The sequence below is a fragment of the Scleropages formosus genome, chromosome 21 (genome assembly GCF_900964775.1).
Source record: "Scleropages formosus chromosome 21, fSclFor1.1, whole genome shotgun sequence".
Taxonomy (NCBI): domain Eukaryota; kingdom Metazoa; phylum Chordata; class Actinopteri; order Osteoglossiformes; family Osteoglossidae; genus Scleropages; species Scleropages formosus.
In genome coordinates, this window is record NC_041826.1 from 5,642,583 (window position 1) to 5,669,257 (window position 26,675).

A 26,675-nucleotide genomic window follows, 5' to 3' on the forward strand; every position below is an offset into this window, starting at 1 on the left:
TTATTACCTATGCTGACGGCTGTAACGTTTCTAACTTATTACCTCACTGCTATCATCTGTAACTCCCGGTAGCTAGAGCCATCACAAGGATCAGATCAGACCTCAACGCAATCTCGGGCTGTTACTTATTATACCGCCACTGACTCCCACACCCGGTGGCCATCCTGCCGTTTCCTGATACCAGAACTCCGGATAAATCTTCACCTCTGACACGGTGCATTAATGTCTGTGAGCGATCGCCTGCATTCTCCACCTTTACGGAGAACAAAGCCTTGCCCGGCGCGCAACAAAATGGGCCACGAGGCAGCTGCATTGCCAGGATTCCAATCAAATCAATGCCACCCAGTGGGCTCTGCTGTCCAGCATGAATACAGACCGGATGTCTGACACATCACAAGGCATGAAATCACTGCAGCCCGCTGCCGCCATTCAAAGTACCTGCGGCCATCGCCAGGAGCAGGTCCTCTCGTCTCTTTGAGGGTGCTCCGACTTTACTTACCAGGGACCTCTGTCAAGAGGGAAGGAGACGAGGACACTCATGTGACCACACATGCCCTAAAAAAAAAAAAAAAAACACAACACCTCCACAGGTTCAAAAAGTTTCCAAGCTGCAGACTGCAGCCAGCAAGTCCGCACCCTTTGAACTGGAATTTTCGGCTGGGCTTTGCATAAAAGATGAGGCGACCCGTCTGTGCGCACGAGATGAGGACAGGCTGGCTGCCGCGAGAGCTGATGGGGCCGCGAGCCCAGCGAGCGTGTGGGAGAGGAAGGCGCACCCCTCCCGTCCACCCGTTCGGGGGGCTGGAGGCTCTCGGCTGCCAGGCAATTCTTATGGCCGGGTTTTGAGATGGTAATGCGCCAGTTTCATTAGCACACCGCTCCCAACTGCAGTCGCCCCCTGCCCTTTTCTTGAACATGTTCGTACCTCACTATGCTGCGCACTTAAGCGCTCATATATTATTCAGCTGGCTAAATAAAGAGAGGCTCCTGAAGACAAAATGCACCTGCGGGTCCAAGAATGGCAGCTATGACACTCCTCTAAGATAAGTGGCCAAATGATTTCTCCCACAGTTATCATAATGGGCAATATCACTTGGTTAAGATGCCCCCCAACACTGATCGCAAGGCTGCGTCTGGTTTAGGGGTACCAGGCGGTGCGGGATAAACAGGACGAGATGCAGTCAGAAGCACCCTGACAGTAAGAGCTGAGCGTGTACCACACCACTGGGATACCACACGGCTCAGCGAGAGCACAGCCGCGTGATACCCCTGTTCCAGATGTTCTCTGCTTTCCACAGGTTGGTCTGGCACTGAACTCTTAAAGGTATAATAGAAGCCTAGGGCCTTACTGCGGAGCCACACAGACAGGGGGGTGGGCATGTTTCTCAAAGACCACATAGAGAAACACGCAGGGCGTTGGCGTTGAGCATCACGCACCAGGAACTGGTACAGTGCCTCTCTCTCTCCGCCACTACCTGGGAGCGGAGGACGCAAGTCACGCCAGCGTGTTATCGGCCCACGGATGTGCCCTGCAATACACCCCTTGCCCGGGTTTCTTCTTTCCATTCTGGCGCATCAAATTACTCTATGAACCATGTATTCCAACAGTTTCAAACTGCGGGCTAATAATAAAGTTCAAACAGAAAATATGCGTAGAGTAAACTAAGTCAGTAAATAAAAAAGGCACTGCCTTTTAACAGTGAAGTATGCATTTGGAAACAAGTGAAGCTATCAACTAAAATATTTATTCTGAGCGAACCCGTTTTTCGAGCAGCAGTGTGTGGGCGTCACAAAGCAGCTACAAGCTCATTTCCATATTCAATTCATTTGGCTCCCTTGTGAAAAAAGCAGGGAAAAAAGCTCAAGGAAATGAATAACCGTGGCAACAATATCACGCTGAGCCGGTGTAGTATTACGACTGCATGTGAGTGAGGGAAAGGGCAGAGGAGAGCAGGCGAGGGGCTGGTGGAAAGCGGAAGCGCACGGGCGCGGTACGAGTGACTCACGCCTGCCGGGCCGTGCAGAACTTTCCGCAGGACGGCTCACGATCTCCACGAGGCCGTCATTTTCGGCGAACGGCACCGCAAATCGCCGGGTGAAGGTTTCGCCAGCTCTGCTATAAAAAGCCAACGCGAGTTGTTTTTTTTTCCCCTTCCCTTTTCCGCGATAGTTCTGTTTTCACAGCCTTCGGGAATAAAGCAACACGGCCCCTCTCTTGCTGTGTTCCCGCGAAGGGTGACGGAACCGACAGTGTCTCACATATGATTCTAGCGCTAACGCCGCACAGCCAACTGTCCGCCGATATGACATGGCACAGCTGGGGTGACATGGTGCAGGTGCAACAGGCACTCAACTCAACAAACATCAAACCAGCTCAAGTCAAGCTCATCATCTGCTGCGACATCACATCTGAACTTGAGCGTGCCGAATTACGCACCCGAGCCGCCTCTAACCTGCAGTGTCCTTCAGGGGTAATGCTTATTAAAAACCTGATTAGAAGCACTGTGCACTTTTAAGGTGTGCTCTCCTTTGTGACTGCTGATAAATTCCCTCTTTGCTCCAACAGATCGATGGTTCTTCAACTCGTACTCCAAAAAAGTCTGTGGGTAAAGAATGCTGCCAGGAAGGGTTCACTGTGTTCAGGGCGTCATCGCCTCTTCCGAGCTGACTACCATCCACAGATGAATGAGAAGCTCACCAGCAAAAAGAGGCGACACGGCAGCTCGGTGGGGGAAACGGTGGTAAACAGACACACTGCGATCCTGTACCGGGCAGCTTCTGGCGTACATTTTCCATTGTGAAACACTCATGTGAAGGCGCCACTTGGACTCTCGCTTTCACACTGGAGCTCACACACAAGTCAGGTGAGAACTCCTGAGCTCCTATTTGTCAAGACCATGCAACTCTCTTCTCCATAGACGCTGCCCGCGTTTCTCCACGGAGCACGGCACCCAATTCCTAAAAAGATCTCTAAGTGAAAACTTGACCTCACAAGCTCGGTCCAGTACGTAGCAAACATTCTCTTCACTTCCCCATAATAAATTTGAAAAGAAAAGAAAAAAAAAAAAGGGCAAAAAATAATGAAGGAAAAAAAAACTTGGCAAGCTAGACAGGCCAAACACAGCTTGCCACCCCCATCTGTTTCCTGCTCCAGGGAGACTCAAATGTAAAGGACACCAGCAAATTGCTGCAGCCCTCTGGGCCGTGTCATTCAGAAGAAGCAGGAGAGGGGTCCTTTCACAAGAAATCATCAAAGTAACACAGTGAAACGCATGTCACAGCTCTGCTGGGGTGTTCAGTTCTCTACTGTCCTCACTTCATGAGCAGCTTAACAGGTTCGCACCCAGTGTGGCCTGGTCTTTGCCTCTGTCCGGCAGCTGCAGAGACCCCGAGGGCAGACACATTCCCAAGTGGTCCATCTGATCGGTCAATGCTGCAAAGCCGTCGACGGTGACCACTGAGGAGTCGTGGTACCGTTCCACCCATGAGGCCCCCGGCACGGAGCTGCTTTCCCGCTCTGGACAAACATAAGGGATGCGCATGCTTTCCTCTCGGTCCCCTTGAGGAAGTGTCACGGTGCTGCTGTATTTGACTACATCTGCATAGTCACGCAACACAAATTAAGAACCGGCGATAAGGTGCGTCGAGTGGCGCTATCTCGGTCACGGACGCATTACAGCCGTCCCGCGCTTACAAAGAGGCTAATGGCAAATCAGTTCATTCATAAACCTTTTTCAGCAGTCTCCCTTAAAGGGACACGCACATCCAGGCAAGGTTTCCGAACACCAGTGACAAACAAAACAGTAACAGACTAGAGAGATGGGGGGGGGGGGGGGGGGGGGGAGTGGTGAGTGAGAGACACAGAGGGACAGAGAGAGAGCGAGGGCAACACAGACTCCTACCAGAAGGAATGTGGTTGAGTCCAGATGGCTTCAGAAGTTCCAGGGCCTGCTCCTTGCCGGGAAGCCCATCTGCAGGAGAGAGAGAGCACTCGGTCTCAAATATAGTCCGCAGCATTGACGATCGGGGCTTTGCCACGACAACGCTAAACGCTCATCCTTTCCAGCCCGAGATGGCCGGTACGCTAGCGAGAGGACTCGGGCCGGAGATTAAGGAGCGCAGCTGGGCAGAGGAGCCAGCCAGCAGCGGCAGTGGCGGCGGGACTGAACAGCATGCCCCGGTGGCGCGTCTGTTAACGCTCCGGCTGCCTGTCAGACACGGCTGTTATTGGCTCCGCGCGGCAGGCGTGAGCGGTGAGGGGAGGGAGACCAAGGAAGAGCGAGTGACAGTGACTCGCACGTAAAAATAACGCTCCCGTGCACAAAGGCGCACGTGTTGATGCGGTCCGAGCGTTGCGGGCCCCGCCCCCCAACTGCACCGCCACTATAGGAGGGGGCAACGGAGAGCAACGGCGGTAATTATGGTGGGAACATGAAAAGCCTGTTGTAGCAGCAGAGCCCTGGGAAGATGCGACTATAAATAGCTGGCTGAGAGCGCTAGGGTAGAGAAAGGGGCTGCGGGACGGATCAAACGTGGGGACACACGCACGCAAGCACAAACACACGCGGACACACTCGCACGTGCCGAAAGAGCCATGCGCACATGCTTGTGTGAAAATGCATTATGAAGAAGCACAAATGCACATGTATCTAATAGCATACGCATACATGCTTATATGCACATACACCACACACGGACATACACACACACACACACACACACACTTTTTTTTTTATATACATTAGATATGCATGAAAAAACAAACAAATAAATGATCATGGGCATGGAGAGAAGAAGGCCTTAGTGATTGGAAGGAATCTTCACCAACGGAGAGCCAGCAAGACACACACACACACACACACACACACACACACCCTCAGTATTTATGCCATCCTGGTTTCAAGCTAAAACGTGAATGAAATGTTATCGCAGCAGCACAGAAGCTTGAACACTTTAAAAAAAAAAAAAATGCTCCCATTTGTGCGCTGATCCATTTTCGGAGAAGGGGATGGGAAGGAAAGGACATGAAGTGAAGATGGTGCACGAAGCCGATGACCCAGCGCAGCCCTTGTGCGTTCGACACATTCCCTGAAGCGAGTAGAGAAAATCCCACGTCCCATTGTGCTCGCAGAGCGAGATGTACAACACAAAGGGGCCATGAATGGCAAGGTTCGGAAAAGCGATGGCTCTTTGAGCGTAAAGGCTTCAAAGGACATGGAAGCGGCGCCGCTGGGGCCTCTCTGTGGAACGTGCCGGAAAAATTCACGATTTTCACTTCGTTCGTTACCTCAGAAACCCGCTCACAGTTCATTATGATGAAAACCTCTCACTACTGTGCTCTACCGGATCAGAAGAAAAGTAGAAGGGGAAAGGAAACAACAAAAAAAACTGACTGTCGGGTGAAAACATCCTGAGATGAAGGTATTTCCACAGCACAATCACACTGCGTCCACATTCTTACATTTAGATTCATTCATTTAGCTGATGCATTTTTCCAAGTGACTTGGTGTAAAATAGCACAACGATTTACCCATTTATGCAGTTGTGTCATTTTTACTTTATCTATTCAAGGTAAGTACTTTGATCAAGGCTACTAAAGCAGGAGGTGGGATTCAAAGCTGGGTCCTTTGAGTGTAAAGGTGGTGGCTCTAACCACTACGCCACCTACTGTCCTTTTGGAGCGGTGAGTGTGCGCAAGTATGGTGTCCCTGTCACCTCTGCACGGGCCCTGCGGGCACCAAGAGCGCCACAGCTGGCTGCACATCCGCAAGAGCGGCTCTGCGACAAAAGAATTCAGCGTCAAAATAACGGCAATCGACACTCTCTCATTCACCGCTTTAAGAGCGGATTTAAAGGATCCTTTCTGTTAATTCAGCCCCAGAACAGTGTGCGCACTGAAATCAACAGGCTCGTGGCTGTTAATGAAGCTGACACGTAGAAAGAACAGCCTCCAGTATCATTTGTCATGTAGCGGGATCATCTGCATAGTGCTGTCGGGGTGCACCCGCACACAGACATGCACATACACTGACACAGAGCACAAATAAACAACATGTGACATACACAAGTGAATGGATGTTTACTGCATTTTCGCCCTTACTGTTAGAAAGAAAGACGTGCCATGACGACACTGGAGACCAGTAGCGCTGCAGCAATAGAGCAGAGCTTCCCGCTCTTCACTCTGAGCAGGAGGCGTCCGTACTGGGTAACGTGGATCCAGGGTGTGGTTGAGAATAGCGAGGCACTTGCAGCGATGCCAGGCAGCACCGCAGCGACTGACTGAGATCCTGCTCTGAGGGACGCGTGCTGCAGTCGCACTTTGGGAGCAGCAGGTGGTGTAGTACTTAGTGCTGCTGCCTTGCACTCAAGCAGTAGTGACACCCTCAATCGAGGGAGAACTGATATGGTAAAAATTACCAGGTAGTATAAAAGTGTATATAATTTTAGGGAGCTCACACCTGGTAAATATTTGAAGAGAAGTGAGCCAAATAAAGAAATGTTAATCTAAATCTAGGGAGCTGGAAGCCAAAGAGGATCTTCACACCTTGGCGCCTGTTTTTGGCTTCTCCCAGGAGGTCTCTATGGGGGGGAAGAAAGGGGGAAAATAGGGGCACCATGAGATGGAGGAGAGTCAGTCAAGAGCGCAGATGATGGGGAGAGAGCAAGATGCACTTTTACCATACACTACCGAACTGAACTAACATCTGAACGCCTGAGAGTGTGGGCTTTGCTAAAGCAGCGCAAACTGCATTTGTGTAAAAGATTCAGCCGCAGAAGTGCCAGGTGTCCATCAAGGAGGAGCAAGGGCAGCAAAAGAGCACAAAGCCTTCACCAGAGGACACAAACAGAGTGCGGCGGGTGATGCCTCACCACAGGAGGAGCCCTGTCCACAGGGGGCACTCGTCCTGTGATGCCGCAGTCTATGAGGCCCGTGGTCTGACAAAGCGGCCGCCCCCAGAGCCTGATGCCACACCACGGCGCGGTCACCGCGAGCTTCCAGTCAGCTGCAGCGTGACCCCGTGCAGCTCGGGTCGTGACACGAGGCCATCGAGCAGGACTGCCACTCTCCTCGGTCGCCACCACCACGCTCGGCGTTGAAAAGAGCAGATGGGGACAAGAAACCAAAGCTTTACAGCCTGCGGTGAGCAGCAACAAGAGACAGAGCAAGCGATGCAGGGTTCAAGTCCACTCCCGAGCCCATCGAGCACGGGGGCTGCTGGACACCGGTGGCTTTTCTTGTGTTTTTGAAGCTGCACTTCACCCGGACGAGTGACCCCAACTGAACACGTGACTAGAAGGTGGCGGGCACCAGGAAATAGCATACTCCTCATAGCGTCCCCATCTGACAGCTACAACTCTGCACAGAGGCACAGGAGAGGAGAGGAGAGAAAAGGCGAGGCAGTTGAAATCAAGCGCGGCGAGAGGAGCGAGCACCTCGGCGGTCGGTTTTGTGTAGGCCAGGCACGTCAGCAGCGTGTCTCGCTCGCAGCTCTATTTTTGGAATTCTCTCTGGATCTGACAGCCGCGATGCCTGTACCGTAATGGCATTTTAATTAGCCCGGAGAGCCAGAGGATGCGCTGCGCATCGCCAAGCAGTGCCTGATCTGGGAGGCAAAATGAACGCAGCGATGCACGGAGGGACTGCGCACGACAAGGCTGCACGCGGGAGGGGCTCCGTCGGGCATCCTCTTAGCCGTGTGCTGCAGGAGACGGGCCGCCCAGCGGGGTCTGACGGCAGACGCGTCTGTCTGCGCTGTGGCCCAGCTGAGAGCACACACCGTCCCCTGCCAGAAGCTGCCACACAAAGGGGCAGCAGAACTGCCCGGAAACAGCAGCGTGCAGACATAAATGAAGGTGCGAAGGGCACCTGGTGTGAGTGGCCTGGCGAGAACACATTGGAGTAGGACAGCAGAGGGCGCAGTGGTTATAGCGGTCACCTTGCACTCAAAGCAGCAAGGTTTGAATCCCATCCCAAAGCAGCTTGGACAGCTAGTAGCGTAGTGGTTAGAGCGGATGTCTCTGGACTGAAGGTTTGCTTCCCACCTCCAGCTGTAGTACCCCTGACCAAGGTACTTACCCTAAATTGCTCCAGTAAAATTACCCAGCTGTATAAATTGTAAGTCACCTTGGAGAAATGAGTTGAATAAATGCAAATGGTAAATCACTGTTAGTGGTTTAACATTTTAAGTCACTTTGAAGAAAAGTGTCAGCAAAATTTAAAAGAGTAAAATCTCTTTTCACATTTTACAAGTGTCAGCAATCAGCTGAAGATACACAAGGAACCGAAACCAGTACCAGAACCGAGAGGGTCTGCTTTTCTCTGTCACCAGGGGAAACAACAGATCCCAGTCTCAGAAACTTCTAATTTCCCATTTAGGTCCATTCAAATCAGCCCAGATCAATTTCATGGGATCTAGGAATTAAAAATATAACCAGTAGGAAACCTTTGCCCTGGTAGTGTACAAACTGAGGAGTACAAACAGACTTCCCAGTCACCACAGCACTTGTGTCACGTGCCGAGGGACTCACACGTGTGCTGCAGTCATCAATCAGCCTGAAGAAACACAAACCTGAATAAAGCGTAACATTTTTCACAATGAACCAAAAAGAATGTGCACACAAGGTACTGCCATCCCCAGGAAGCACACCTCATTAAGCTAAAATTCTTATTTATCCATCAAATGCATTTCCTTCACTCTAAAATCGCTCCAGTCTTCTGATCTCATCTCTCTTTAATTCCCCAAGCATCTCTCTGTAGTTTGTTCAATAAGCAGAAATTTGAAAACAATTACTGTGATTCTTTTTTTTGCTCATTATTTTACATTTTTTCCCCTTATATTTCTTATACACACATAATACTGAGACATAGAAGGAAGTTGAGAAGCCAGTGAGCACCGAGTACATCTGGGACAGCTGGTAGTGTAGTGGTTAGAGCTGCTGCCTTTGAACCCAGGTCACAGGTTCAAATCCCATATCCAGCTGTAGTACCGTTGAGCAAGGTACTTACCCGAAACTACTCCAGCAAAATTACCCAGCTGTAAAAATGGGTAAATAACTGTAGGTACCATAACATTGTAAGTCGCTTCGGAGAAAAACATCAGTTAAATGACTAAATGTAATGTAAATGAGTTCTGGTAGCAGATAAGTGCTTTTATTAGTGGTTTAAAGATAAAATCAAACACACAAAAATCTGGCTGATTTCCATCTCGTCTCCAGATAAACGTAGGGATTTCATGTTGTATCACTCGAACACGAACACAGACACACACACACACACACACACACACACACACCACTCAGCTGGACCAAGAACACGCGGAGCCTGCATCCTGTGCAAAAGGTGTGTATGTGAGGGTGAAGGGGCTCACTGAGGAACACGAACCACTTGAGCCACTCGGCTGCCGTCTGTCAGGCCAGATGAAAGAGCCACAAAAACTTCAATTACTTCCTCTGGGGACTCCAGAGGACCTCCCCACCACCCAACGGGGACCTTGACGCAGTGTTGCGAGAGAAGCCCGTCCGTACATAGTAAGTGGTTGAGGATGCAGATGGGCCACACACAGGAGGTTCCACCTGAGCCAGTGCAACTGGATCCAGTGACCTCTGCCAATGTAAATGGGCCAGGAGTGCAGACTGAGGCAGAAACTGCCCAGACACCGTGGCTCCACAGAGTTTCACTGGGGGGCGCTCTGCTGCTCTGACCCCAATCTAGCAGAGAGAGGAGAGAGGCACAGTGTGACAATGGAGTGACAGAAGCTCCACAGTGCCACAGAGTGTGATTAAGGGGAAGGACGACTGTGTCTGAGTAGCACCCTTCTCTCTCCTGGGCTTCACTCGTTGCTCTCGCCATTATTTACTTATTTATTTGATTTATTAAAGAGATATGGGGGAAAAAAAATAAAGGTAAAAATGCGGAAAAAATAATGCCTTTGTAAGAGCTCTTGGATGGAGTTTGCCGATCTGCAGCAGCAATGGAAACCGCGCCTTCTCACCGGCAGGTAGCTTTGTTGACGGAGCTTAGCTCCTCAAGCGGAACACTGGGCGACGCCCCTTGGCTGTCCCTCTGCCATGGTGCAGCAGAACCATGGGAAGCTCGGGGAGCATCCCCAGAGCCTCACTCCGGGGGTGCAGAGCGGGTCGCCCCCTCCTGAGCAGCACGGTTAATTACTGCTGTAGCTACGGGTGGCGACAGTAACTGCTGCGCGAGTGAGGGGTACGAGCCACACCTCGACACTGCGCCCAGCCGAAGCACCGCCCCCCAGACACAACCAAGGTACAGCAACCTGAAGCAATGGCATAGAAACTTGACCAACTGAGGTTTCTGCAAAGAACTAGCACTGGATGCTGGGCCAAAAGTACCTGGTGGAGGCGGCTGGTGAGAGGCGCATTTGAGGTTCGCCTCCCGCCTAGTGAGCTCACGCCGGAAGGAGGACAGCACCACATCAAAGCATGCAGTGCATGTGTCTGAGTGTGTTTGTGCATGCCTAATTTTGTGTGTGTGTTTTTGTGATCACGCTCTGGCCACGAAACCATATTGGAAGCCACGTCCCCGGCTGGAGATGGCAACACGCTTCCTGTCGGGGTTTGAACGGAGCTGTCCTCCGGGACAGAACGGGCCTATTGATTAGCTCAACTGTCCGTAATTGTGTGTGAAGTATCTACTCAACTGCTCTGTGAAAACACAAGCGAGCCTTTGAGTGGCGAAGATAGATGACACAGAAAATCGGCGATGCAGCTCTCTGGGGCCCGGGGACACAGCGCGCTCTGTGTTTGAGGGAGCGTTTCCGAGGGCGGCGGCTGGAAGCGGTCCACAGACAGACGAGCTGCCCCCCTCGCCCACCCCGGCTGTGGCCCTGCCACATGGCACGGTAGGGCCCGTTTTGCCGAGTGGCTGCTGCCGGCGGGAGGCTGACGCTTGGCAGGAAATGGGGGCGAGGGGCTACTGCCAGCAGCCTGGTAAGTCCAACTGAGCACACCCGGCACAGGCAGAGCCAGACACTCCCCAAACACACACACACACACACACACACACCAGCAGTCTCCTCTCACACCTGCTGAGGAGAGAGGTGCCCAGCTGCCTACAGCAGCTCCGCAGCACAGAGGAGTGTTCATCCCAACATCCTGCAGCTCAATGGCAGTCAAGCTGTTCAGCTCACACCATGAGCCACGTCACACTGCGTGGGCTTGGCATCGCAGAGACACAACCCCTGGCGTTCTCACACTCCCGCTGCCGCAAAACTCTGCGACACACATTTTCAGTCTCTACAGAGGGGCACGGACTGTCTGCCTGCTTTGAAGCGCTACGGCACCACTGCCGCCTGCCGGCGATGACCATACTCAGTCACGCTCATCACCCGCGGTCAGCAGGACGGGAGGTACTGGTGAGCTCAACCACCCCAGGGCTGACAAACAAAGGGCCGGAAAATGACTACGCTGTAGTGGTCTCCTGCAGGCTTTTGAGCGCGAGACCTTGCAGCTGCCCCACCCCCACAGGTGAACTCCCGTGCGGAAAGAACAGAGGAAGGCCTTGAGCGAACGGAACACCGCTCGCACCACAACTGACATATCAGTCTCAATGGTCCACTTGAGGCAGAAAACACTCAGTCATGACCGTGATCAATCAACACGCACTGCAGGCTGGGCTGCTGGGCACTTGGCAGTTATGCTTCGTTCATCTCAAGCCCTTTAAGCACTCTTCCGCCACAGTCACTTACGTATGTTTCAGTCATATGGAAAATGTACTTGGGTGGCACTTAAAAAATGCAGAGCGCCGAGAAGCCTTAAGATTACGGGCCCCGGATCCTCAGCCTGACCCTGCCGTCTGCGGGAAGCTAGTTAAGGCCAGTGGTCCAGCTAGCACAACGCTGGCAGGACAGTCCCTTGATAAGGGAAAGCAGATAGCAATCAGGTTGGGTGGGCAGCAGGTGACTCAATCTCGCACCCCCAGCAGGAAAATTAATAACCTGGAAATACGAGAGGCATCACCAGAAAGCGAGGCATGTAAAAGCAGTCATCAGAGCCCCCAGAAGAGCATCCGCAGCAGGGTCCCTCGAAGACAATGCAGGTTGTTAAAGAAGCTCCAGGGGGTACAGCACAGTCTCTATTTATTCCCAAAAGGGCAGTTTCACAGATTTGAGAATTAATCCCGAGAACAAGAAGGAACCCCACTCGTAAAGCGAATGAGCCCCATCAACACCCTGCCGCAATGGGGCTGAGGATCATTGCGAGGAGATGGAGAATATGAAGGACATGGCGAGAGGGAGAGGAGGACAGCACAAGTGTGCCGGAACGGCGGTGTAAGATGACGGCTGTCAGGCACACAGCGGAGCACCCAGACAGCTTTCGCTTCCCCCTGTGACGGAAGCATTACTCCTAAAAGCCCCTTTCTGGACTGCCATCCTCGCTGCATGAGTACTGCGAGAAGGAGCCACGGCCACGCCACGAAGCTTCATTAACCCTTACCATTATTGGCGCTATGTCATTATACCCCTGAACTGGAGAGCTGCTCAATTACAAACCCTGAATGCTAAAGGCATAAAAGAAGCTGGAGCGCAGGGGCAATGCCGTTAGACGTTGTTGTCCGACAGGAGGCCGAAAAACGGGCGCCCTGGTATAATGACAAGCAGCGCTACAACACGCTTCGCTGCGAGATGTTATCAAACCAGTAAAAGGCATCAAACTCATGGGCGTTTTTCAGGTGTGTATCCATCGCTGGCCATCCATCTCCATCCATTGTCTCCGTCTCCATGCGGAGCAGGCCAGACAGGGGGCTCAGGAACCATTGATTTGTGAAGGAAACAAAGCAAGCCTTCAGTTGTGGAGAACTCTACAATTACCATTAGGGAGCAGTGAGCTGCTAAGCGACTCGCCGTGGTGTGCCCAGTTACACAGCAAATGAGCTCAGCGAAATACAGAACGTGGGAGAGGTGCTCCCCAGGAATCTAAATTGCAGGTGTGTGTGAAAGTAGAACTCCACAAGCAGCCACGCTAAGAAGGGCTATTAAGAGTAAAAAGTATGTTTGCTGCTAGCTGACTCATGTTGAATCGTATTGGGTAATTTCGAACGAAGTTGAGCATTACTGTTAACGCGTGCAATAGCGGTGGTCCTCGGCTTATGACGGGTTCCGCTGCAATGACCCTGTCGTATCAAAAATCTCCTCATATCATACCAACCATAAAAATATATCAACAACTTGCATGAATGTTACATTGCATAACAGGCTTTTTATATTTTTCACAACTTTCACACATTACTCACATGAAAATATATAGAATAATAATATAAATATAGTGCAGCATTACACTTTTACGCTGCCCTACTGTTTTCAATTTCAGTTCTAAAATCAAAGTACTTCCACTTCATCTTTCCAGCGGCACAAAAAACACTCACTTGTTCACTCGCTAGCCATTTTAAATAAAAAGTTAGTGGAAGGAAATCACAAACAATAAGTTCTGGAAACGAAATGCAGTGGCTTCTAAACCCCCAAGCACCGACGGACTCAAACAGCAACAGAACTCGAAAACCACATAATGAGGTCAATGAACCGGCCATCGTGAGTCCAGGTAGTAGTAAGTCATGTGTGCCATAACTCGAGAACAACCTGCATTATTTACTGCGTCGCTGAGAAATGCAGGTGTATTCCTGCAGTAAACACTCTCCGTGGTAAAGCACACCTCCTAATTAGCGCAACGATGTGGAGAGTACCTTACTCAACGAATAAGTAAACGCCTTGACCCACCACTGCCCACTGTTCTTTCCTCGTCCAGTATGGCTGCTTAACAGGCCGCAGTTAAGACCTCACTTCACCCATGCACTACACTGCACCAGAATGCCACCTAGCTGAGCGCTCTCAACCCCTTGAATCACATGGTGAAGACTGCAAGGCGGACGAGAGCCCGCGGAGGCAGCCGTCGCAGCCTGCAGTAATGCCAACCGTGTGTCACCATTTCGCCTCCCCCGTGCTGCCGGTTGGCGGTCAGCAAGCGAAGAGAGAAGGGTTGACACAGAGGGGGAAAGGGGACCCCGCCACCGCAGCCTTATGAAATCAGTTACAGCAGCCTGGCACCAGGGAGCAGAGCAAAATGAACCAACAAAAGTCCCTTTGTCCAGCCAGCATGTCCCCAATAACCGGGTCTAACTTAATGACCCTGCTGAGGCTCAGTAAGTGGCAAATGGGTGCCCCAAGGGTTAAGGCACACCCCAGCGAAGCGGGCAGCCAGAAAAGTAGGGCAAATTAACTGGGAAATTAACGGGCAGTGATGGAACACATATCTGAGCTATGGAGCGAAAAGTCGCCAAAGGGCGTCTAAATAAAACAAACAATAAAAGCGAAGAGATTAAATGGCTGCCGATGGCCGAGTGATCCACACAGACCACAACGCCGCCACAGCGACGGTCAAATCTGCATTTGTATTTGTTCAATTTACTGATGGTTTTCTTCAAAGCACCTTGCAACGATTTATCCATTTATAGAGCTGGGTCATTTTTACTATATCAGTTCAGTATAAATGTCTTCATCGAGGGCACTCCAGCAAGAGGCGGGATTCGAACCTGGGAGGAAGGCTGCCTGTGCTGATGTTCGTGGACGGAGCTCACAGAGGTCGAGGCACTTACAAGGACGCAACAGCACACGAGGAGTAATGTGGTGGCCTGTGGGAGGCGAGGGCGTGCGGGTTCACTGACTCTATCCTCTGTGGGATGTGGGTCCCGGGTGCACTGGCTGCTGATCCCACGTTTCGCAGACTGCACAAGCATGCTGAGTCCATGGCAAATGTGTGTCCTGCTGCAGAGGTCACGCTGACCGCGAGCTGGCAGAAAGATGCCATGCACCAGCGCCCCCTCTCCCAGCATAGCCTGCGTCCTGTCGTCAAGGGGAGCCAAGACTGAAAAGGAATGGAATACAAAGGCCTGCGCAACCCCAAACAAGAAATACATCTCACATCGGTCCAACGACGTACAGGCCTTCCTCGACCGCAAGAGAACGAAAGGAGGAGCAAGAGACACGGATCTGCCGAAGGGTCTCCGAGGAGCCACTTCCTGGCTGCGTCAGCTGGGGGACAGAGCCCTGGCTGCACAGGGACCTGCGCCTCTACCGCGGTGTGCTGTGAATGGGGCATGGAGACAAGTCAACTGCAGAGAGGACAAACAAGGAGACTGCAATGTGCTGGTAGGAGGGGGGTTCGGCATGCATCAGACCATCGCGCTGATAAAACACAAGCACTCACAAAAAAAAAAAAAAAAAAAAAATCGCCATGCTTTACAACGTTTCAGGCTCGGGGGGGTAAAAAAGTGCAAGATGAGAACTGACTGCAAGGTGGAGCACCTAGGATATGTGGGTGGATGTGTGAGGCTTCTCAGAATACAGGATGTAGTGACAACATCTACAACAGAAATATTTGTACTCGTACTATTTGGATGCAATTAACTATAGAAATAACACATTTCTCAAAAAGACTTAAATCTAATTTACTTACTATCTTCATACGTGTCTGCTGTGAATCTACACCAGCTGTGCCCTTTTCTTGACATTTCTCGTAATCTCAGTCCCAGCTGACTCGGTGCACAATAACCTACTATACGTGGGTGGAGAACTGGAGGCATAAATGGTCTTAAACAGCTCTAAACGGCTCAGTGAATCAAATCAAAGGGTATATCGCACTCCAGCGTGACCAGATGCTCTTCTCCCCGAGCCTGCGTGTGCTACTGGCTCTATGGCTGGGAAGCTGGGCGGACAAAGTGACCCTAGAGAAGATTCTGCCTCCAGTCAACCTGTAGACCCACCATCCACCCTCTGTCAGATTCACCCGCTCTCAGATGATCACGCAGAATGGCAGCATAAAATGCTATGGGGCTCCAGGGCCCTAAAGTGAGCGAGTTGGTCCATCTTTTAGGAGTCCAAGTCACAGGTCTGAGATGCTTCCATGTATCCAGCCACTGGAGAAAACCTCAAGGTAGACACTTCTGGACCATTCAAACTCTAGATACCAGTGGGTTATAAACCATCACAAAACCCCCGTCACCCTACTGATACCTGAATACTCTCCACCCCTTTCCACCCAAATGATCAGAGATGCACGTGTCAGTCACGGGAATTACGCTGATGGGGCAAGCAGCAGGCTGCAGACACTGTCACGCTGGACCACGTACACCAGCGGAGACATCCTGTATCACTCCATTGGGACAGGACTCTCACTGTACAGGTAATTCCTTTGAGCGGATTCACCCGCATACTACTCCAGCGTGTGCCAGTCTTTCCAGAAGCTTTTTAACCACTTAAACGAAGCAGTCTTCAAGGTTTACATGACATCGCGCCGAGGATTACCTTTCATCACACAAGCCGACATCTTAAACATACCTGGGGTTTGCTGACAAGGAATGTAAATCCTACGTAGTACACTTGGTGTTACTACACAAGACCATGGTTATTGAGATCCAGAATGTGTTTGCATCTCCACACATTTACAAAAGGTAGATCTAACACACAACAATGTATTAAAGAATAGAAACATTTAAACTTTGGATTATCCTACAGCATGAAAGACCCAGTTTTTATTGCCTGGGGTTTAGGGCTCCTGGTGGTGCTGAGGCTCTGCCATCACGTGAACAGAAGGGAGACAAATGTGTCTCAGCCCCAGACTGTAGTTCCTTCTCCCTTAACAAGACACGCCAGAGCCAGACCTCTCCTCGAGGTTCCCGTCAATGGATCAGCTTCCAGCCACTGGTGGCCCTGTGATCTCTTGCGTTTGATGGGAAGCACTGTGCCATCTGCTCAGAAATCAAAGTGCTCGTTGGAAACCATCAGAAAGATGCTGGCGTGAGCATCGGGCAAAGTCTCCTCTTCCTGCTTCTGCTTGAGGAAACCAGAGAGCTGGACACCTGGGGTAGCCACAACAGAACACACAGAGTTCCTGGAAGGGAACTATTCCAGCAAGAACATCCCTTCGCGGCAAATTTCAAAGAGCTCTGCCTGTTCCCTTTGCTTGACAACAGTACAGCCGGCGAGGGGGACTCCAGAACACCGCAAGGGAAACGGAGTGGTGCTAGACACTCATTTTAACCACCATCCATTCTTCTGACAGTTCACCAGTGGGACGGAGGAACAGTATTGAGTGTCATCAAGATGGTGATGACAAGACATCTAAAAGCCTCCTAGACTGCACTGTGACAATAACCGCCAAGGTTACAGGGTGCTTCTAGAGCATGAGGGGATCTGACAGCCCCGTGTCCAGGGTGAGGAACGTTGCAGGAACCAAACGGGTTGGACTCACTGTCCCTGAAGACCTGGTGCAGCAAACAGCAAGTCCATGCACTCGATGAAGCGGCAGGCAGTAAACAAGCACCGATCAGACAGTCACATCAGTAGCTCCCCCGACCCCTGTCATTTCACACACGGAAGGAAGGATGAGGGCCTGCTGAGGCTTTTTACCCAGTGTAGTCACTGGGTTCAGAGACTGAAGACACCAACAGAGCAGATATAACTCCTTGCAAAATCGCCTCTTGCAATAGTCACTGTGTTCATCATAAGCGCCATATGACTGACATAAGTCACAACAGCCATATAGGGTATATGATTCACAGAAACATACAGAAAGAGCAAGGTTACTTTAACTGATGCGTTGACAGCTGTCCTCAGCTGGGGACATCCAAAGACCACGGAGGCCAACTCTCCCACACGCCGTGGAGGTGTGGCGGCTCGGACCTAGTACAGTAGCACCGTGGTCTCTGAGCATCCTGGGAAACAGTGCGAGAGCGCAGAAGCCTCCCTGTCCTTCTCGCACCGGAGATGGAGTGATTCACTTCTCCTGCTACTTTGTTCAAGTTCCAGTACCAAGCAAAAGCAACTGGGGGTCTCGGAGGTACGTGGGTGTGTGGGGGTGTGGGGCTATACAGCAAGCGACTGACCTCAATCTCCCACAGGTCTCTCGCGTTCTCCTGGTGGCAGCGAGAACACCCACAGCCTCCCGATCCGCCACGTACAAACAAACTAGTTTTGTAATTATTTTTACTGGTTCGTGTTGCCTTCAAAATAAACTGGATCGGTCTCCTGGACTGCAGCCATTACATTTCTCCCAGTTTGAATTAAAAGTTTAAGTTAAAAAAAAAAAAAAAAAAAAAAAAAAAAGGCTTCAAGCAGGAGTTGTGGAAACTCTGATTGAGGAGCATGGGCACGGTAATGCGTAAAAACATTCCACCTGCTGCATGCTTCTTAATGGACAAGTCACTCTGGATAAGCATGTGCATCAAATAAAACACATCATAAATAATGGAAGAACGGGAAATCTCTTCTTATTGCTGCTCAGATGAGAGTTACCTGGAAATGGTCTGAGTGAAGCTCTAATGAGCCCTGAATGAAGGCGGTTGGACGCGAGGCACCGGGCAGCTGGCCTGGCCTGTTCTAATCGATAAGCTGCTATAAAAGCACTGCTGAATCGCCTGCAAAAATGAATAATTCCTTAAACGTTTCAACACTGCAAGGAGGAGGGTGGCAAAAGGGCCTGGCAAATGCCTGCTCCTCCAACCTCCTCGTAATAAATAAATAAACAACAGAGGGTCACTTTTACAACACTCGGGGACCCCTGAGATGCCCAGTGTGCCTTCCGTCACCACGGACCACCGGAGAGAGGAAGGGCGGCAGGGAGGGAGGGGGAGAGCCCTCCTCCGAAAGCACAGTCTCGCCCTTTTTAAGCCACCTGAACTGGAACCTTGTACACGGTGAGCCAAAACATTGCGGGTAATTAGCCAAGAATGCCTCACATGTGGGCCGCCCTGACGTCAAGCTGAATATCTGGGAAGGTGCGGCGTTCTGCAAATCTGGCTCCAGCGGGCTCTGGAGAGCTATGGCGTGAAATCATGGGGGAAAGTCTCGGTGTGGGGGCTGCGAGGACGAAAGGTTAACGCATCGCAGAATTTCTCAGCCCACTGGCCTCAGCTGACTGTCTGGTGTCACGGGCTGAACGGGAGCCCTGCGAGTTTGTCGGCGACGGAGACAAGCGCCGTTTGTCTCACGCACCCACTTTGAGCGACCAGCGCCAGTGGCAGCTCTCTCCACCAGATGCTGAAATAAGATCACCGATCTGTAACATCACAGCACCCACAACAACAACACTAAAGAGCTTTAATCCGAGCTGCTTCTGATCCGAAGGAAGCCAGAAGTGAGATTGTCCCAAATAAAATCCCTTAACGTATGCTCTTTTTTTGTGTTGTTCTTCCTGAGGATTACTTGCTCTCTGATGACTGAAACTCTGCTATCGACATCAGTCATTCTCCAGTTGGGATGTTCCGTTGTCTTGTACTGTGTACGCACAGAGCCCACCCAGTTAATAACAATTATGATATTAATGAAAACACCCTGAACAAACCGAGAAAAAAAAAAAAAAAGAAGAAATTATAGCAACGAGTAATTAACATGTAATCTTTTGGTTATTAATGCACAGAGCTTTTAAAAAAAAAAAAAAATTTAAAAAAAAAAAAAAACAGACTTTTCATACTGGTGCTATAAATTGTCCCAAAAAAAGCACTCCGGGTTGCATCTCGAACTGTAAAAGCTTGTCCCCCTTATCTGTTCCCTCTTCCTCGGCACAGATCGCCCTCATGTTCGCTCGTGTGTGTCTGTGTGTGTGTGTTTGGGAGAGTCCTAGCTCTGCCACATCCCCTCCTGCAGGGAGAGCAGCGACTCCTTATCTTAAGGAGTAAATTAATTAAACGCCACCAAAGAACCTCTAATGAAAAGGACCGTGGTAAAGTCGCGTCTCCTCAGCATGAGGGAGAGGGTTCTGCAAGAGCTGCTCTGCAAGCGAGAAGTTCCCATCGTCTCCAGTGTTTGCGAGCCCTTCATGTGTTTGATTCGGTCCTGGGGACCTGCTCTTCAACAAGCGATGGAGGGACGGTGAGCTGGGATTTGTCCAGAGAGGCATCGGGACCATCCTGGCCCTTTTTCTGAGTAGCAGGAAGGATGCAGCACAGCGGCCATGTGAACAAGTGCTAAGGCGTGTTAACAGCCTTTCCTTTTCCTCCAGTGGTCGCAAAAGAAACAATAAAAGTAATTAGAGAAAAAGCAGAGCTGCGCAGCACTTCCTCAGGTCCTGCTGCGATGTGACCACAGAGCTAGGCCTTGGCGTCCTCTCAACACACGGCACTTTCACAAAGCCAACAGTTTTGCACTTTATTTAAACATACATGCTGAAATATTCATTAACAGTAGCAAAAAGTGAGAACAACAAAAATATAATTCCCAGGCATGGGGGCAAAACATCTGGATGGAAAAACAGACATTTTGAAGGGCAGCATGTACTGCAAGAGGTCACGGCAGCAGAGTCAACTGGGAACGGTAGAGAAAAGACGAACGCTTGTGGATCTCCTGTACGCAGCCGTCATTACTACCATTTTAGTAGTGGACACCTTTCCCCAAGGAGACCCACGAGTTTGTACTTTAAGCTACTTGGAAAGATTTATGCAGCTGGGTCATTTTTACTGGAGCGCGCGCACACACACACACACACACACACACACACACACACATTTTCTGAACCGCCTGTCCCATACGGGGTCACGGGGAGCCAGAGCCTACCCAGTAACACAGGGCGTAAGGCCGGAGGGGGAGGGGACACACCCAGGACGGGACACCAGTCCGTCGCAAGGCACCCCAAGCGGGACTCGAACCCCAGACCCACTGGAGAGCAGGACCCGGTCCAACCCACTGCACCACCGCATGCCCTGATCCACCAGCCTCAGCCTCCCGGTAGCTTGGATTACAGGCATGCGCCACCGTGCCTGGCTGAACCCTGGACCCTCAGACCCTCTGACCCTCACTCAGTCACAATTCAACCAACATCACCGTCCCGCCATCCAAAAAGCCCACTTCTCAACAGAGCACAGGTACCCTTAGCACAACAATTTCCTTAGATTACCTTAAGCTATGAATACCGATATCAACAGCAATTAATAAAAGAAAGTGGGTAATAAAACAGATGTACAGAACTTCAGCACGCCATTTTTTAAACTACACGCCACCTGCCACACGCTGGGTCAAACCAGGACGAGAATAAAATAATTACAGTGCTGTCACAAAAGGTTAAATGACAGCGGGGTTACATATGTAATGTTTCCTTCATTGAGAGGATGTTTTAATTACAAGTCAGGACGCTGCAGTGGAACGCTCCCTTGCCGGTGCGCATCGCTAACTAACAATTAAGTGGTGATCGCTTGACGAGTTCTGGTGCTTGGGATCCTGGGGGTGACTGTTAAAAGGGAACCTCGCATATAATTATGGCAGCAAGCTCGATGTTACTCTCAGCCTCAATTTTATCATGTTGCCTGTGGAAGAAAAAAAAAAAAAATCTTTGCATATTACTTTAAATAAATCCCCGTCTACAGTCTGGTGAATGTATGCATGTCTGCGGTAATATCAACTATAAATCTGTAATGTGAGGGCGTACTGAGGAACTTCCCGAGCGTTAATAATTCAGCATTCTCCCTGCCTTCCTCTAACGACATTCAGCAATATGCAAGACCATACATCATCCGTGCGTACTGGGCCAAGCAGCTGCTGCCACAATCTGTCATAATGTTTGGCCAATGGTTAAGTCTTGGCGATGGGGGTTGACTTTGACAGGCCGAGACCATGGGAGTCCTCCAGAGGCCTCCAGGTGTAGCTCCATGCCAAGGCCACTGCACAGTCACACAAGGCAGGTCTCCAGGTATACACGGTAGCTCTGTGGGTTACCGAGCTTGGCTGCCATTGCTCAGTTTCCATTGGCTGTTCAATCAATCCAACTCCAATCTAACCCTAACACTAGGGTTAGGGTTACGGTCAATCTAAGGTTACAGGATTAGGGTTAGGGTCACCCTGACCCTAACCTAATCCATCCTCTGTGCCGATACCGACACATTACAGCAGCAGCGTGGAGGGTGGGGCAGCGCGGCGCGGCACAGCGTGGTGCGGCACGAGGCAGAGACGTTCAGTTCCCTTACTGCCCTCATGCTTTGAGCTCATTCTGATTGCAGCCCCACTCACAGAGGGGTGAGAGGAGAGCTTCGTCTGAACACACACGGCTAAAAGAGACCTGACAGAGCCGAGCTAACCAAAGCATGTGCTCATCTCAGGGACACACACCTGTGGGTCCCTCTGCATTCGTTCAGATTGGTTCATCTCTCAAGCCTGAAAACATCCTCACTGGGGCAAAGACTCGGAAGGAAAAAGGCCACAAACGATGCATCAAAACCATCAGGCAGCATCGACGTCTATGCAACACAAGACGGTCAAGGGCGCAAAGCGTAACAGTTATGAAAGAGAAGCAGGAGCATTGATGAACGGGTTCCACCAACTACTCCACTCACATAAAATATGACTTCAACAACTTTCAGCTTCGACGGCTACTGATAAAAAATTTTAAAGCACACATATTGCATGTTTATCCTACAGCTCTAAAAACATGAGAGGCTCGAGCTGACGGAAGCCGCCAAAACACACTCGCGTACAGTGCGCTGTAATGCTACGAAATGGACTGCCATTAACTCCTCGCTGCACATGACGCTGCGAGGGATTACGTGACCGGCCACTGCGCTTCGAGAGCCGTATTCTCGGATGGTGCGTCACGTAAGCCGCAGTGCCGTTAGATCTGTCATTAGCGAATCGCTCGATTAAAGCAGCAGTCGCGGAAATCCCATCAGCTGCGGACTGTTGCTGAAAACGAGTCAATGTCTTACTTCCAACTTGACGGACGGTGTCTTGCTAAAAATATGTGCAGTCAACAGGTGACAGCCTCAGCTCATGGATCTGGTGGCAAAACAAAAAGAAAAAGAACCATTTAGAGCTCGCCGCTTGTGCCCCGAGTGCAGAAATGGCCGTTGCATTCAGCCAAACAGCTGCTGACACAGAGCGGGATGCTTATCATGGAGCAATTTATAGCCAGCAGGCACACGAAGGGACCGGAGACAACTGCTCCATCTTGGCGGAACAGATCCGCCAAACAATGGCCGTCTGTTTGTGGCCGCGTGCATGTGGCAAGAGCGCACCTCCAGAAATAGCCCAATGCTAAGCCCCGCTCTGGCTCAGATCGGCGCACCCCCAGACCCATAGCCATGGCCCTACCGTCCCTAGGCCCACCATGGAGGGTTTGGCGCGAACACAGAACTGGGGGGGGTAGCTGGGCGACAAGTGGATGCGAACAAGATTGCTTTTGTTGCCTGAAACAGGCTGCTCATTCTGCAGCAAGCGAAATACCCCGATGCGTCAATCACATTTCATCAGAAGAGTGGTGTAACAGTGCTTGGGGGACGTTTTGGGGCAGCAGGTGCCAACGGAAGGCGGTAGGAGCAAAGGAGGGATGCAGCAAGACAACAGGCTGCAAACTTTGGCCCTCGGTGTGTCTCAGTACACAAGGCCTTGGCCCTGCAATGAAATGGACTCGAGGCAGTGACACTCGCTGGCAGGACCTCCACCACTGGTCTGTAGAGGGCTCTGGCCCGCAGGCCCTTCACACGACCATTTGTCATCATTTCCCCATTTAATGAAATTCACTCTGGCCTGATGCGCCCCATGCATTATTCCGCAAATATTTTTGCAGCTGTACATCACGGCGCTCGTTACAGCGGGCCGTCACGCGCTCCTCCTGGGCAGCCCCTCCATTTGTCTGCCTAATGGGCAACTGGTGACGGAGGCAAAGCGGAGCCGTGGGAGAATGACAAACCCCATACAGATGGCGTGCCACTCTGTGCTGTCAAACTAACTGATTAAAATGGAACGAAAAAATCTTTTTTTACATTCACGTGTGAAATAGGCAGTGAATTATGAATTTTAAACAAGCCCGCACCCCCACTCTCTCTTTCGATTACACATACATGCACAAACGCGCATCCACAGTGCCCCTAACACCCTGGAGCTTGCTAACCTGTCGAGGAAGACGGTGTGTGTGTGGGGCGCGCGCAGCGGTCAGGCGGCTCTGGCTATTTATAGCACTGTGGAGGGATGGCAGCCGGCAGGAAACACGCTGGTGGTTTGGGTTATCTGGGCTGCGGAGCCGAGGCCATCGTACCGCCTTTGCGGACGAGACAATTTCCCTCAGGGGCACAGGGGCTCAAATCAGGGCCCTGAAACCACAGACAGACAGACAGACAGACACACACACACATACACACAGAGAGCGGGGAAAGAGGAAAGTAAAAGGGCAGAGAGGGAGACGGTGTAGAGGAAGAGTCCTACAGGAAATGTGGGCATACATTCCTGGAATCTAGTCTCTGGAGAAGGAGGAGCAGTGTTTGTACAATTACTGCCTTGCTTTAATCAAATTAATGACCATGAAAACAAAACATAACCCACATTTTGAACATCACATTTCCACCATTAGGAACACAGACCATTAGAAAGATCGGGTTTCCAAGGCCCTCCACAGGGCACTAAAATATCTGACAGCAACTACAGAATTACAGTCAACAGCAGGAATAAAAGAGAACACAATCATACAGTAACAATGAATAATTACTTGTACCTCACCCTTTGAGAAGAGGTCTGGCTCTGTGCATGGTATCTGTGTGCCTTCCTCTGTTACTATTCTGTATTTTTTCCAACACCTTGTCCAAGGGGTCTAGAGTTCTGGATACACTTCACTAACCGACTCTTCCCCACACACACTCCCAGGGAAATTTACAGTGACTATTTCACCTGAAACACATCTTTGTACGTACAGCCCAGTTGCTGTGAGGCAGCAGCAGTACCCACTGCACAATCATGCTGAAACAACAGAACTGAGCAATGTGGAGGTGCGAAAGACCCCTGGACATCCAGCTTCTACTGTTCCTGCAGTGCTGTTACATAAAGCCCAGAGGGAGAGGAAATTCCGCCTTTCAATCTGTGACGCTGACACTGCAGCAATGTCAGTGAGGTTGATGAAGCGCACGATAAAGCAGTAACGGATAAACCACAGCAGTCTGCTGTCAATCTTACCTAGATCTGGAACACAGGACTAGGACCAAGAATGAAGAAGAGAGAAGGGGAGAGGAAGACCAGCTCCCCAAGCCACGGAGTCAAAGCGGCGCGCTCACATGTCAGGGACCTGTGGCTCCCCATCTAACTGGAATGACAGTGCAGATGGAGCAAGCGCTCTGTCATCCTGTTGTGACACAGCGAGCGGACAGGAAAACACGCGCAAGCTAAGCGTACCGTACAAACAAGAGCAAAGGAAAACACCATCGCTGTCGTGTGTTTTGATAAATCACATCAGAGATTATATATTTACAGTAATCCAAGTTCAATCTTAGTATTAACAAAACAAAAGGATAAAGGAAAAACAACAACAAATAAAGGGCGGGCAGTGAGACAGTGGACTTAGAAAGATGGATGAGGGCTGCAGTGACTGGCCCTGGCCCTAGTGACCTCATCCCATATTTAATACAGGCATGGCAAGGACGCCTGCGTCACGAGGCCCGATGAAAGTGCGCTGGCCCGGGTTCCAGTCAAATCCAGCCATCCCTGGCCTCGACCTCCCCGAAGCACAAATCTCTCTGACAGAGCGGCCCTGATGAGAAACTGCGGAGAGGGATGGAGCAGCAGGGAGCGAGGATGCCCTGGACAGCTCACAGCCCACACTGGTGCCATCACGACCTTGCTGTGCTAAAGCAAAGGGCCCCTTTACCCATCGTGGAGTACTGTGAACTGACTCAAGCTGCGGTAACAATGAGCGAGTCCCTTGCTCATGCTGTGCCCCGCTGCAACACACGCCACCCCCCAGCGGTGTGTCTCGATGGCCTGGATTTGGCGTGTGTATGCACAGGCGATGCTGAGGACCGGGTGTTGCTCCCAGAGGAGAAGTCAGCTCAGGCGACGGAGCCTGCGATGGAGATCAGTTTTTCACAGCGCCCCCGTCAATCGTGCGGCGAACATCCCTGGGACTGTTTACTATGAGGGTTGGCAGAGGCCTCTACTCTGTTTTGCCCTGATCTCGCTGACATCTTTCCTCCTGACGCAGCAGTAATGTGCCGGTTCAGTTCTCCCTGACCGTGAGAACACAGTCCCCTTTGACTGCGCCGCCGTGTTGCTGTCAGCCTGATTTTCTACCACGAGGGCTTTTTTTGGACGTTGGCACAGCGTGTCTCGAAAAGCCGCAATCTCGGGAAAGTTGTACTCCCTTTTCCCTTTGGGGGGGAAAAAAAAACAAAACAAAACAAAAGCAAACAGTGTACCATACCATTATGCCCTCAGAAGCTGTGGAGGCACTCCATGGAGCCCCCCTATGCCTGCCATGTCTCTCACGAGCACGTCTGCATGGCTCTCGTGAGAAGCTCTCTCAAGTCCTGACCCGAGAACTCTTCTCTTGATCCATCTTGCTGAACTGCGACACAGGTTAAGGACAGCCGGGCTCGCTTTTCACATGGTTAAAAAAAAAAAAAAAGAGATGACAAACGTTGCGTGTCGACGAGAGAGCAAACACTGGCTCCGGTACTGCCGCTGGAATTAAAGCTGTCGAGTTAGTCACAAAGCTCTCCATAGCGTGCTGACTGTGTGCTCCTCTTACCTCACATATGCAAACAAAAAGGAGGGGGCCAAATCCCCATGTTAAATATCACAGGTCATTTCTATGTTGCCATAAAGCTCCACTTGACGGTATACACTCGTAACGCCACTGCCTTTGTGGTTCGAACTACCCAGCATTCCCAGCTCATCAACCTTGACCTTCTCTGG

General features: G+C 50.9%; 1 protein-coding gene across 7 annotated transcripts in view; it reads right to left on the reverse strand.

Annotated features, from left to right (window-relative positions):
* Nucleotides 1-26,675, reverse strand: part of LOC108924279 (histone deacetylase 4-like) — a 125,549-nt gene that overhangs the window by 71,826 nt on the left and 27,048 nt on the right. For 5 of the 7 annotated variants that reach the window (XM_029247532.1, XM_029247530.1, XM_029247527.1 and 2 more), the window contains exon 3: nt 3,903-3,971. In XM_029247532.1, coding sequence (XP_029103365.1) covers nt 3,903-3,971 — 69 coding nt within the window. Of the gene's footprint in view, nt 1-3,902; nt 4,095-26,181; nt 26,234-26,675 lie in introns of those variants that run through there. The other 2 variants (XM_029247534.1, XM_029247531.1) reach the window with 2 other exon arrangements.